This window comes from Phycodurus eques, chromosome 16 (genome assembly GCF_024500275.1).
Source record: "Phycodurus eques isolate BA_2022a chromosome 16, UOR_Pequ_1.1, whole genome shotgun sequence".
Taxonomy (NCBI): domain Eukaryota; kingdom Metazoa; phylum Chordata; class Actinopteri; order Syngnathiformes; family Syngnathidae; genus Phycodurus; species Phycodurus eques.
Genome location: NC_084540.1, coordinates 5,229,164 through 5,242,500, shown reverse-complemented (window position 1 = coordinate 5,242,500; position 13,337 = coordinate 5,229,164). Strand labels below are relative to the sequence as shown.

Genomic DNA, 13,337 nt, shown 5'->3' with positions numbered 1-13,337 from the left:
ACGGTGCAGCAACACATTGACAGACAATAACACAATATTCGCAGGCATATATTCTTTATCCTATGCGAAAAATGACAGCTGTTTAGTCAGCAGTTATAACAGTCTTCTTTGTTTCAGCCGTATGTAGTAGACCCTTTCCAAAAAATGTGAATATCATGGAAAAGTTCAGTTATTTCAATAATTCCATTCAAAAAGTTAAACTTTCATAGATTATAGATTCAGGGCTCGCAATTTAAACAATCTCAAGTATTTATTTGTTTATTTTTACATAATTTGGACATCCGGCTCATAAAACCCACAAAATCAGGAATAAAAAAAAATAGAATACTGTGAAGAAATCAGCCCACATTTGGCAGACCATAAATGTTTTGAACTTCGTGTCACACACTAATCATCTACTAAACTCAAAGCACCTGCACAGGTTTCTCCAGGTGTCATGAAATTGCTTCAACTTGGTTCAATTGTCTCAGTTGGGTTCAATATGGGGAAGACTGCAGACTTGACAACTGGCCAGAAGACCATATTTGATACCCTCCATAGGATGGGTAAGCCACATAGGTTCAGAGCTAAGGAGGCTGCCTGTTCACAGTGCTGTGTCCTAGCATATCAATGGAAACTTGAGTGGAAGGACAAAATGTGGCAGGAGAATATGCACCAGCAAAAGACATGACCGTGGGCTTCAGCGGCTTATCAAACAGAAAAGATTCAAAAACCTAGCAGAGATCCAGAAAGAGTGGAGTGAAGTGGGAGTCACAGCTTAAAAAAACACCACATTTTGACGCATCCGGGAGATGGGCCACAACTGTCTGGTTCCTCGTGTCGAGCCACTTCTGACCCTGAGCTAACGTAGGACACGTCTCAACTGGGCCAAGGAGAAGTACTGGACTGTTGTCCAGTGGTCCAAGGTCCTCTTTTCCAATGAAAATAAAGTGTGCCTTTCATACGGGAATCAATGTCCAAGGGTTTGGAGGCAGATGGGTGAAGAACAGACCCCAACCTGCTTGAGGTCCAGTGTGAAATATCCACAATCAGTCATGATTTGTGGTGCAATGTCCAATGCAGGTGTTGGTAAACTCTGCTTTCTTTAATCCAAGGTCACCGCAACAGTCTACCAGAATGTTTTAGAGGACTTCATGATTCCTTCTGTTGAGGATCTGTATGGAGATGCAGATTTCATCTTCCAGCAGGACCTGGCCCTTGCCCATACCGCCAGAAGCACCAAAACGTGGTTTGATGCCCATGCCATCACAGTGCTTGACTGGCCAGCCAATTCGCCGGATCTAAACCCCATTGAGTTGATGGGGTATTAAGAGGAAAATGAGGGGCACCAGACCAAAAAGCAAAGAACTGACAGCAAGCATCAAGGAAATCTGGTCTTCCATAACTCCCAGGCATTGCGACGGCGCATCGAGGCACTGATTAAAGCAAAGGGATTCCCAACCAAGTATTGATTAACATATCGTTTTGAAAGTACTGTATTTTGATTGATTTAATGGGACCTTCATTTATTTTTGTTCCCCTACAAAAACAGAAGTAAATGATTTCTTCAAGGTATTTACATTTTTTGAATTCCTGATTTCGTGGGTTTTATGAGCTGGAAGCCGAATTATGGAAAAAGTAAACAAACGGATACTTGAAATGGTTTACATTCTGGGACCTGAATCTATAATCGATGACAGTTTAACTTTTTGAATGGAACTATGGAAATAAATAAACTTTTCCATGATATAAATTTTTTTCAAAAGGGTCTGTACTGTGCCTGTTCTGCGTGTGCTTTGTTGATTGTGCTGTTCTTGATGTGTGAGCCTTGGCCTCTTAGGGGCAGTGTGGTGCACACATGCAGATAACATACCTACAGTACATTAGTTAAATGACCAGAAGAATTAAGTCAAGAGTTATAAGTGAGCTGAAATATCCACGTTTGGGCAGACAGTGCCAGACAAATACTAAAATACATGAAAGCTGTTGTTTTTGTTCATCTAAATGTAAACGAGTAGCGCTACTTGAAATTGTGGGCCCTGAATCAATAATCTACACTGAACAAAAATATAAACGCAACACTTTCGTTTTTTGCTCCCATTTTTCGTGAGCTGGACACAAAGATCTAAAACTTTTTCTACATACACAAAAAGCCATTTCCCTCAAATATTGTTTACAAATCTGTCTAAATCTGTGTTAGTGAGCATTTCTCCTTTGTCAAGATACTCCATCCCACCTCACAGGTGTGGCATATCAAGATGCTGCTTAGACAGCATGATTATTGCACAGGTGTGCCTTAGGCTGGCCACAATAAAAGGCCACTCTGAAATGTGCAGTTGTGTGTTATTGTGAGGGTCTGCGGTGTCAGTATCTGTTGTGACCACCATTCATCTCACGCAGTGCAACACATCTCCTTTGCATAGAGTTGATCAGGTTGTTGATTGTGGCTTGTGGAATATTGGTCTACTCCTCTTCAATGGCTGTGCGAAGTTGCTGGATATTGGCAGGAACTGGAACACACTGTCGAATACGCCGATCCAGAGAATCCCAAACATGCTCAATGGGTGACATGTCTGGGGCGTATGCTGGCCATGCAAGAACTGGGATGTTTTCAGCTCTCAGGAATTGTGTACAGATCCTTGCAACATGCCGTACATTATCATGCTGCAGCATGAGGTGATGGTCGTGGATGAATGGCACAACAATGGGCCTCAGGATCTCATCACGGTATCTCTGTGCATTCAAAATGCCATCAATAAAATTGACCTGTGGTCGTTGCCCATAAAATACGCCTGCTCATACCATTACCCCACCGCTACCAAGGGCCTCTCGATCCACAACGTTGACATCAGCAAACCGCTCACCCACACGACGCTGCCCTGAACAGTAAAAACTGAGATTCATCAGTGACGAGAACACCTCTCCAACGTGCCAGACTCCATCGAATGTGAGCATTTGCCTACTCAAGTCGGTTACGACAACAAACTGCAGTCAGGTCGAGACCCCGACGAAGACTACGAGCAGTCAGATGAGTGTCCCTGAGAAGGTTTATGACAGTTTGTGCAGAAATTCTTTGGTTATGCAAACCGATTGTTGCAGCAGCTGTCCGGGTGGCTGGTCTCAGACGATATTGGAGGTGAACATGCTGGACGTGGAGGTCCTGGGCTGGTGTGGTTACGCGTGGTCTGTGGTTGTGAGGCCGGTTCGATGTACTGCCAAATTGTCTGAAACTCCTTTGGAGATGGCTTATGGTAGAGAAATGAACATTCAATTCACGGGCAACAGCTCTGGTGGATATTCCTGCAGTCACCCTGCCAATTTCACGCTCCCTCAGAACTTGCGACATCTGTGGCATTGTGCTGTGTCATAAAACTGCACATTTCAGAGTAGCCTTTTATTGTGGCCAGCCTATGGCACACCTGTGCTATAATCATGCTCTCTAATCAACATCTTGATATGCCACACCTGTGAGGTGGAATGGATTATCTCCACAAAGGAGAAATGCTCATTAACACAGATTTAGACAGATTTGTGAACAATATTTGAGAGAAATGGCCTTTTGTGTATGTAGAAAATGTGATAGAGCTTGGAGTCCAGTTCACGAAAAATGCAAGCAAAAACGAAAGTGTTGCGTTTATATTTTTGTTCAGTGTATGAAAATGTAACTTTTTGAATGGCATTATGGAAATAAATAAACCTTTCCATGATATTAAAATTGTCCCCTGGTGGAGGAGCTGCACAATGAATTAATCATGATACAAAAACTTATTTACTTTTCATTTTATGTTATTGCTAAGGCTCTGCCTCTGGGTCTATAGCCCCACTCGCTATTCGTGAGGACGGAAACAAGCAAATAATGAATCAATTCAATTCGTTACTCCTTTACGAAGTTGAGGAATGCTCATCAAACACCTGTTTGGAACATCCCACAGGTGAACAGGCTAATTGGTAACAGGTGGGTGCCATGATTGGGTATAAAAGGAGCTTCCCTGAATTGCTCAGTCATTCACAAGCAAAGATGGGGCGAGGTTCACCTCTTTGTGAACAAGTGCGTGAGAAAATAGTCGCACAGTTTAAGGACAATGTTCCTCAACGTACAATTGCAAGCAATTTAGGGATTTCATCATCTACGGTCCATAATATCATCAAAATATTAAGAGAATCTGGAGAAATCACTGCATGTAAGCGGCAAGGCCGAAAACCAACATTGATTGCCCGTGACCTTCGATCCCTCAGGCGGCACTGCATCAAAAACCGACGTCAATGTGTAAAGGATAACACCACACGGGCTCAGGAACACTTCAGAAAACCAATGTCAGTAAATACAGTTCGGCGCTACATCCGTAAGTGCAACTTGAAACTCTACGATGCAAAGCAAAAGCCATTTATCAACAACACCCAGAAACGCTGCCAGCTTCGCTGCGCCTGAGCTCCTCGAAGATGGATTGATGCAAAGTGGAAAAGTGTTCTGTGGTCTGACGAGTCCACATTTCAAATTGTTTTTGGAAATTGTGGATGTTGTGCCAAACATCCGGGCCAAAGAGGAAAAGAACCATCCAGACTGTTATGGACGCAAAGTTAAAAAGCCATCATCTGTGATGGTGTGTGGTGTGTTCCACATCTGTGAAGGCACCATTAATGCTGAAAGGTACATACAGGTTTTCGAGAAACATATGCTGCGATCCAAGCAATGTCTTTTTCATGGACCCCCCTGCTTATTTCAGCATGACCATGCCAAACCACATTCTGCATGTGTTACAACAGCGTGGCTTCGTAGTAAAAGAGTGCGGGTACTAGACTGGCCTGCCTGCAGTCCAGACCTGTCTCCCATTGAAAATGTGTGGCGCATTATGAAGCATAAAATACGACAACGGAGACCCCGGACTGTTGAACAGCTGAAGCTGTACATCAAGCAAGAATGGGAAAGAATTCCATCTACAAAGCTTCAACAATTAGTGTCCTCAGTTCCCAACAGTTTATTGAATGAAAAGAGAAGGTGATGTAACACAGTGGTAAACATGTCCCTGTCCCATCTTTTTTGGAACGTGTTGCAGCCATAAAATTCTAAGTTAATGATTATTTGCTAAAAACAATAGTTTATCAGTTTGAACATTAAATATCATTGTATTCTGTTTTTATTTGTTTAACACAACGTCCCACCTTCATTGGAATTGGGGTTGTACTATTCCAAAATAATAGTCCAACAAATGACAAGTCCAGTTTGATTATTTGAAAACTATCTATTGAACTGGCAACTTTTGACTTATGACTGACGAGTTTGTCTCATACATATTTTTATTTATTAATTTATATATTTATTAATTTTTTAAGTTTAAAATGACTTACATTGACGACAATTCCTTGCCGTAGCGAGGCTACAGGTATAGTTATTTAAAAAAACAAAACGTGGGCAGTGGGGAACAGAAAACACGTAAAACGTAATGTCAGACTACAAGACAAATTTGCTCTTTCACGATTTCACTGTCAGACTACTGCAATAAAATCACCGCCTCCCGTTTTTTACGATCATTGGGCTTTACCTTGTCAACTCACATGCGACCGGATACACTCGTTACCATGGCAACGACAACAAGCATGGAGCGTGCCGACTTTGTATTATAAGGACAAAATGGGGGAAAACGTGTGTTGGTGGTCACTGGTGCTCAGGACAGGACGTTCGTTTAAGGCTTGCTGGAGGTATGTTCCCGTACTTTGAATACGATACTGCTCGCAAGCAGGCAACAAAACGTTATGTAGCCTAGCAAACTTGTGGTACCACGAACGGTTGTACATTAACATGCCGCCATTCTGTCGAATCATGCTCTACAGTTTCTGTGTGGGTGAAGTAATTTAATTAAATATAACGTAATTTAATTATAGTAAGTTAGCACCCATTATTTCTGTCGTGTAATGCTGGTTTGACCTGACTGATTAGAATACACGATCTGACGAGAGCAGTGATTTCCAACCTTTATGGAGCCAAAGAACATATTTTACAATTGAAAAATCTCACAGAATTAATTGATCTCATAAGTCACGGCACCACTGCACAAAAAAAAGGCCAATTTTCAGTCAAATAAGCAAATATGTTGGACAACTTTTGGTTTATGCAGTTACATTTTTGTTCAAATGTGTTTCAAATTTGGGGAAAAGTGATTAACGTCTGCCTCACAGACGAACGTCTGGTTCAAATTTCAGTTTGGGCCTTCCCGTGTGGAATTAGCATGCCAGCTCATTCGCGACCCTACTGAGGACAAGTGGTATATAAAATAGATGGATAATTTAATGATGTGTTTGAAAACAGTCTGAGCATTATAATGTAACTTCACTGGCAATACAGAACAGTACTGTTCTTTTGCCATTGGCACATATACTGTGTCTTGTGATGTATTTCTAACTTTTCCAGATGAAAAAAGCTTCTGACAGTTTTTGTCTTACGGTCCTTCAGATTGTGTCATCAGCTTCCACCGACCTGCAAGATTACACCTACTACTTTGTCCCAGCACCATGGCTCTCTTGTAAATTGCTGCGCCTGCTGCAGTGCTATCCTCCACCTGAAGATGGTGCTGTGAAGGGCCGTCTGGTGGAGTGTCTGGAAACCATACTCAACAAGGCACAGGAGCCACCTAAGTCAAAGAAAGTACAGCACTCTAATGCCAAGAATGCTATCCTCTTCGAGGCTATCTCCCTTATCATCCACTATGACAGGTGAGCAATCAGAGCCTCCACTTGATGGCACAAGTTTTGAAACTATATTGCTGAAATATTCCTATCATATATTGTGTTCCACAGTGAGCCAAATCTGCTAGTGCGAGCCTGTAACCAGCTGGGTCAATTCCTGCAGCACCGAGAGACTAACCTGCGGTACCTGGCTCTGGAAAGCATGTGTACTCTGGCTAGCTCAGAGTTTTCTCATGAAGCAGTCAAAACACACATTGAGACTGTGATAAATGCGCTCAAGGTGATGGCTCACACACTTAATCGGTATACACACTTTTTCAGTTTCCAACAATGCACAATAGGCCTTAAAAATAACACACTATAACTAACAGTATTAGGAAGTTCACTCATACTGATAAATGTTTCTCCACCCTTTTTCCATCTTCCATTTTGTCATCAATTGTTTTTCTTGGTCTTTCTGCAGACTGAGCGGGATGTTAGTGTTCGACAGAGAGCAGCAGATCTGCTGTATGCCATGTGTGATCGCAGCAATGCCAAGCAAATTGTAGCTGAGATGCTCAGCTACCTTGAGACAGCTGACTACTCCATCAGAGAGGAGATGGTGTGTGAAACTGACAAAATAAGAATAATTTATAAGAATTTTTTTTAAAATTAGTGTCTATGCAAATTTCAGTTGGTGATGCATCAGATTTAATGTTTTTTTTTTTTTTTTTTTTAATTTGAAAACACCATGTATTTAAGTCTATCAATCCTGGACAACAATTTAATAGTTTCTAATGCATGGAGTGACTCAAATCTAATTTGTGCATGTCTACAACAAAATCTTACCGGTATTTGATTCAGACATTTTCTCAAAACAATCTAATCTAATGACTGAGCTGTGTGTTGTCATTCAGGTGCTCAAAGTGGCTATCCTGGCCGAGAAGTATGCTGTCGATTACTCTTGGTACGTCGACACCATTCTCAACCTCATCCGCATAGCTGGCGATTATGTCAGTGAAGAAGTATGGTACCGTGTCATCCAGATCGTCATCAACCGTGATGATGTGCAAGGATATGCTGCCAAGACAGTCTTTGAGGTACTACTACTTCGATAAACATTGTGAAGGAAAAAAAAAAGACAGAAAATGAAGTTACTGTTTCTTCCAGGCGTTGCAAGCCCCTGCCTGTCATGAGAACATGGTGAAGGTTGGAGGGTACATTCTTGGAGAGTTTGGTAACCTCATTGCAGGTGACCCCCGTTCTAGGTATGTGACTTTTTTTAGGCAGCAAAGTATTCAGTTGACAGGACAAAAAGTAACTTGTGTTCTGTTATTCAGCCCGCTAGTCCAGTTCAACCTTCTTCACTCCAAGTTCCATCTATGCTCTGTGCCGACTCGTGCCCTGCTACTGTCAGCCTACATCAAGTTCATCAACTTGTTCCCAGAGACCAAGACCACGATTCAGGAGGTTCTTCGCTGTGACAGCCAGATTCGCAACTCTGATGTAGAGCTACAGCAGCGTGCTGTGGAGTATTTGAAGCTCTCTTCTATTGCCAGCACTGATGTCTTGGTAATTTTGTAATTGTTTTATTTGATTGACTTTCGGAATTAGTTGAGCTACAGTTTTGGGTTAAAAAAGATTCATTATGCTAAATGTCTGGCATTGTTTTCCAAATGGTCAATCATTAGCTGCCAGACATTTTATTATGTATACTTAACATTGCTAATACATCTTTAATTATCTGATCCTCTTCAAAACCACGTTGCACAATCTTTCTTGTGTTTCTGAAACCTTATCCTTTCGGTCACCACCCGAAACTCATGTCTATATTTAAGGTGAGAACATAAAGCCTTTTGCATCAACACTACCATGACAGACACATGTTCGAGTCTTCCATGGTCAAAGATACTTCAATTTCACCTGAGGTAGGGATTTGTGATGCACTGAAGTTTTGGCCGAAAATAGCCCTCAAGTGCATTTCTAGTTTCGGACCAAAATACTTTTTTCACCAAAATGAGACTACCGAAAAAAAATGTCTCATGTCACATGTTGATCACTGACGCCCCGTGTACGAGTGCGTACACATCAGAGTAAATAATGATTTACTATTAACTAAACAATGCCCTGTAGAGCTTTGACTATCTAATTGCATTGACCAGTAGGTCACTTTATGACACACACCCTATACACATGGTTCGATAATGACATAGTGCCATAAAGCAACCATAAATGTGAAATAAGCATGAATGTTAAATAACATACATTCAACAAACTACTAGTAACATAAACACACATTAATAACAAAGATGAATGTTTTTATTACTGTACTACTTGAAATTTGCATGTCGTGATGAATCATGGGAACCGTGTAGCTTTTCCGTCGTCATGCTCGTGGCTATTAGCCCAGATGGAAAGTCTCTTGTCGCTCAACCTCGCTTTATTTCGCTGTTCAGGGGTTGAATGCCTGTTGCATGCAATTTACCGCTGCCCCAGCTACCTAGGAACTACAGCTAATGCAGCTAAATAGGATGCCAAGCCACAGAGGCGAACGTGCGCCTTGCCTCCATTGTCAGCACAGCATAAGTCACTAATCAACGCCTCCCTGACAATGAATAAATTACACTTTTAGAAAAGTATCGTTATAACGGACTGAGGATAAGACAAGACAGACGGAGCACCATGGTAATATCTAAGCTATCACATGAAGTTGCAAAATAAATTGTATGCTACCGTACATTTGTCATATTTGTCTGGCTGGAATAGCGGAGATTAGCCAATTTTGAAGAGCAGGCAAATCTGTACATGTTTATAGACAAAAATACTGTGATGTACAGTAATGCTAGACAGCTACAGTCCCCTCCGAAAGTATTGGAGTGGCAAGGTCAATTCCTTTGTTTTTGTTGTATACTGACATTTGGGTTTCAGATCAAAAGATGAATATGAGACGAATGTTCATAATTCCAGCTTTTATTTCATGGTCTTTACATCGATATGTGTTAAACAGCTCAGGACAGAACACATTTTGTTTGAAGCCACCTGCTTTTAAAGTGAGCAAAAGTATTGGAACAGACAGCAATAAATTAACTTAAAGTGAATGACATTAAATATTTGGTGGGATAACTATTACTTGCAATAACTGCATCAAGCCTGCAACCCATTGACTTCACCAGACTGTTGAATTCTTCATTTGAAATGCTTTTCCAGGCCTTTCTTGCAACCTGTTTCAGTTCTTGTTTGTTTCTGGGGGTTTCTCTCTTTAGTCACCTCTTCAGGAGGTAAAATGCATGCTCAATTGGGTTAAGGTCCGGTGATTGACTTGGCCAGTCTGAGATCTTCCACTTTTACCCCCTGATGAAGTCCTTTGTTGTGTTGGAAGTGTGTTTTGCGTCATTGTCTTGTTGCGTGATTAGTTTGGATGTTTTTTTCTGTAAATTGCCAGACAAAACGGTTATGTCGAGTTCAGAATTCATTCTGCTGCTATCATCATGAGTTACATCATCAATAATGTCAATTTCATCAATAAATACTAGCGAGTCTGTTCCAGAAGCAGCCATGCAACCTAAAGCCATGGCATTACTTCCACCATGCTTCACAGATGAGCTTGTGTGCTTTGGATCATAAGCAGATCCTTTCTTTCTCCATACTTTGGCCTTTCCATCACTTTGGTAGAGGTTAATCTTGGTCTTATCAGTCCATGAAACTTTGTTCCAAAACTTTTGTGGCTCATCTCTGTGCTACTTGGCAAAATCCAATTTCGCCTTCCAATTTGTTTTGCTGATGAGTGGTTTGCATCTTATGGTATGGCCTGTATATTTCTTCTCGAAGTCTTCTTTGAACAGTGGATTGTGATACCTTCACCCCTGCCCTGTAGAGGTTGGCAGTGATGTCCCTCATCTCTGTGCTACTTGGCAAAATCCAATTTCGCCTTCCAATTTGTTTTGCTGATGAGTGGTTTGCATCTTATGGTATGGCCTGTATATTTCTTCTCGAAGTCTTCTTTGAACAGTGGATTGTGATACCTTCACCCCTGCCCTGTAGAGGTTGGCAGTGATGTCCCTGACTGTTGTTTGGTTGGGTGTTCACAGATCTCACAATGTCTGTCATCAACTGCTGTTGATACCCTTGTCCGACCTGTTCGATGTTTGTTGCACAGTACACCAGTAGTTTTTCTTTTTCAGGACATTCCAAATTGTTGTATTGGCTATGCCCAATGTTTATACAATAGCTCTGATCAATTGTCCCTCTTCTCTCAGCTTCAAAATTGTTTGCATTTCTCCCATAGACAGCTCTCTGGTCTTCATGTTTGCTTAACAGCACATGCAGTTTTCACAGGTGAAACCCCAAAGCCATCCATCCATCCATCCATTTTCTGAGCCGCTTCTCCTCACTAGGGTCGCGGGCGTGCTGGAGCCTATCCCAGCTGTCATCGGGCAGGAGGCGGGGTACACCCTGAACTGGTTGCCAGCCAATCGCAGGGTAAATAGAAACAAACAACCATTTGCACTCACAGTCATGCCTACGGGCAATTTAGAGTCTCCAATTAATGCATGTTTTTGGGATGTGGGAGGAAACCGGAGTGCCCGGAGAAAACCCACGCAGGCACGGGGAGAACATGCAAACTCCACACAGGTGGGGCCGGGGATTGAACCCGGGTCCTCAGAACTGTGAGGCTGACGCTCTAACCAGTCGTCCACCGTGCGGCCACCCCAAAGCCAAAAACTAGCAATATCTAATGTTTAAGCAATCAATTTAAAAGGCAACACCTTAGCAACTAGAAATGCCCATCAGTCACTTGTTCCAATACTTTTGCTCACTTGAAAAGTAGGTGGGTCCAAACAAATGGTGCACTGTCCCGAGTAGTTTAACACATCTAGATGTAAATGCCATGAAATAAAAGTTGGAATTCAGAAGTTTTGTCTCATATTCATCTTTTGATCTGAAACCCAAATGTCTTCGGTAGTATACAACAAAAACAAATGCACTGACATTGCCGTTTCAATACTTTTGAAGGGGACTGTAGACTTAAGAATTCATTCTGCTGCCACTATCGTGAGTTACTTTATCAATAAAGTGAGCCCGTTCCAGAAGCAACCATGTAAGCCCAAGCCATGACATTACTCCCACCATGCTTCACAGATGAGCTTGTGTGTTTTGGACCATAAGCAGATCCTTTCTTTCTCCACACTTTGGCCTTTCCATCACTTTGGTAGAGGTTGATCTTGGTCTCATCAGGCCGTATAACTTTGTTCCAAAACTTTTGTGCCTCATTTATCTACTTTTTTGCAAAATCAAATTTCACCTTCGAATTTGTTTTGCTGATGAGTGCTTTGCATCTTGTGGTATGGCCTGTATAATTCTTCTCTCGAAGTCTTCTTCGAACAGGGGATTGTGATACCTTCACCCCTGCCCTGTGGAGGTTGGCAGTGATGTCACTCCCATTTGTCTTTGGGTGTTTCTTCACAGCTCTCACAATGTCATCATCTGTTGATACCCTCGGCCGACCTGTTGCTCAGTTCACCAGTAGTTTCTTTATTTTACAGGACATTTCAAATTGTTGTATTGGCTATGCCCAATGTTTTTGCAATAGCTCAATCGATTTTCCCTCTTCTCTCAGCTTCAAAATGGGTTGCTTTTCTCCCATAGACAGCTCTCTGGTTTTCATGTTTGCTTAACAGTTAATGCAGTTTTCACAGCTGAAAGCCAAAAAAAAGCACCATCTAATGTTTAAGCAATCAATCTAAAAGGCAACCTCTGAGCAACTACAAACACCCATCAGTCACATGTTCTAGTACTTTTGCTCATTTGAAAATCGGGTGGCTTCAAACAAAAGATGCTCTGTCCTGAGTTGTTTAACACATCTCGATGTAAATTCTGTAGCGTATATTGGCGTTTGGATAAAATTTAATTTATTTAAGAAATAAATTCGTCAAAGGCGCGACACCTGCGTTGCTTTGGTTTAGCATGATTTTGATGCTTAATGTTATAAATCAAGCTATTTTGTCTCGTAGCGGGCACCACGTCACTTTTTAAAAGTATAAAATTTGGGGGAAAAAGCGACGACAACCTTTTCTCAGTCTCATAAGCTAAAGGTTGCTACATTTGATGACATACTAGTCCTAGATGACAGAGGTTTCCTTATTAAACTCAAAACACAAGAAGTGGATTTTTATTTAATATTTAATGACATCTACAAGGGATCTACAGGGAAACATACAAAAGGGTCTAACTACAGAAATAAAATAACACTAGTAATGGTGAAAGAGAGAAAAATAGGCGTACGAAAAGGCAAATAGAACACAGTGTGTGTTGCTAGACTAAAGTTGAAAACTTAAGCGTTTAATGCGTTCAGTCCGAATGAGAGAGAGAGCAAAGTTGGGATTTTTGTGTGAAGCTAGTAATTTCCCCAAAATTGTTCGGCACTAATATTGTACATTCTAGCAACGTTTGTTGTGCTGTACTCACGACCGTAGATCAGTTGGTCGGTGGGGATGGTCTTTCTCCAGAGATCTCAGGAGGAAAACGAAGCAGGTTTTGTGGAAAAAGAAAAAAACAATGCGGAAAAATAAAACAAAAACAAAAGAGGCAGAAGAAGAAAAATTGTTGTCCCCTTGGGGTGCGCTCGTAACCTACCTGCCGGTTGACCTTGTGATGAGCCCAGCTCTTGCTCCAGCTGTGTGGGTGACCGGTACGGGATG

At 41.6% G+C, this 13,337-nt stretch overlaps 1 protein-coding gene across 6 annotated transcripts in view; it reads left to right on the top strand.

Moving 5' to 3' along the window:
• The window catches only part of ap2a1 (adaptor related protein complex 2 subunit alpha 1), a 75,461-nt gene that overhangs the window by 20,334 nt on the left and 41,790 nt on the right, over positions 1 to 13,337 (top strand). For all 6 annotated transcript variants that reach the window (XR_009770099.1, XR_009770100.1, XM_061701092.1 and 3 more), the window contains 6 exons: positions 6,428 to 6,687; positions 6,772 to 6,940; positions 7,124 to 7,261; positions 7,557 to 7,739; positions 7,810 to 7,907; positions 7,980 to 8,211. Coding sequence is in view for 4 of the 6 variants with exons in the window: in XM_061701092.1 (XP_061557076.1) it covers positions 6,428 to 6,687; positions 6,772 to 6,940; positions 7,124 to 7,261; positions 7,557 to 7,739; positions 7,810 to 7,907; positions 7,980 to 8,211 (1,080 nt within the window). In the remaining 2 variants the exon portion in view is untranslated. The remainder of the gene's footprint in view (positions 1 to 6,427; positions 6,688 to 6,771; positions 6,941 to 7,123; positions 7,262 to 7,556; positions 7,740 to 7,809; positions 7,908 to 7,979; positions 8,212 to 13,337) is intronic.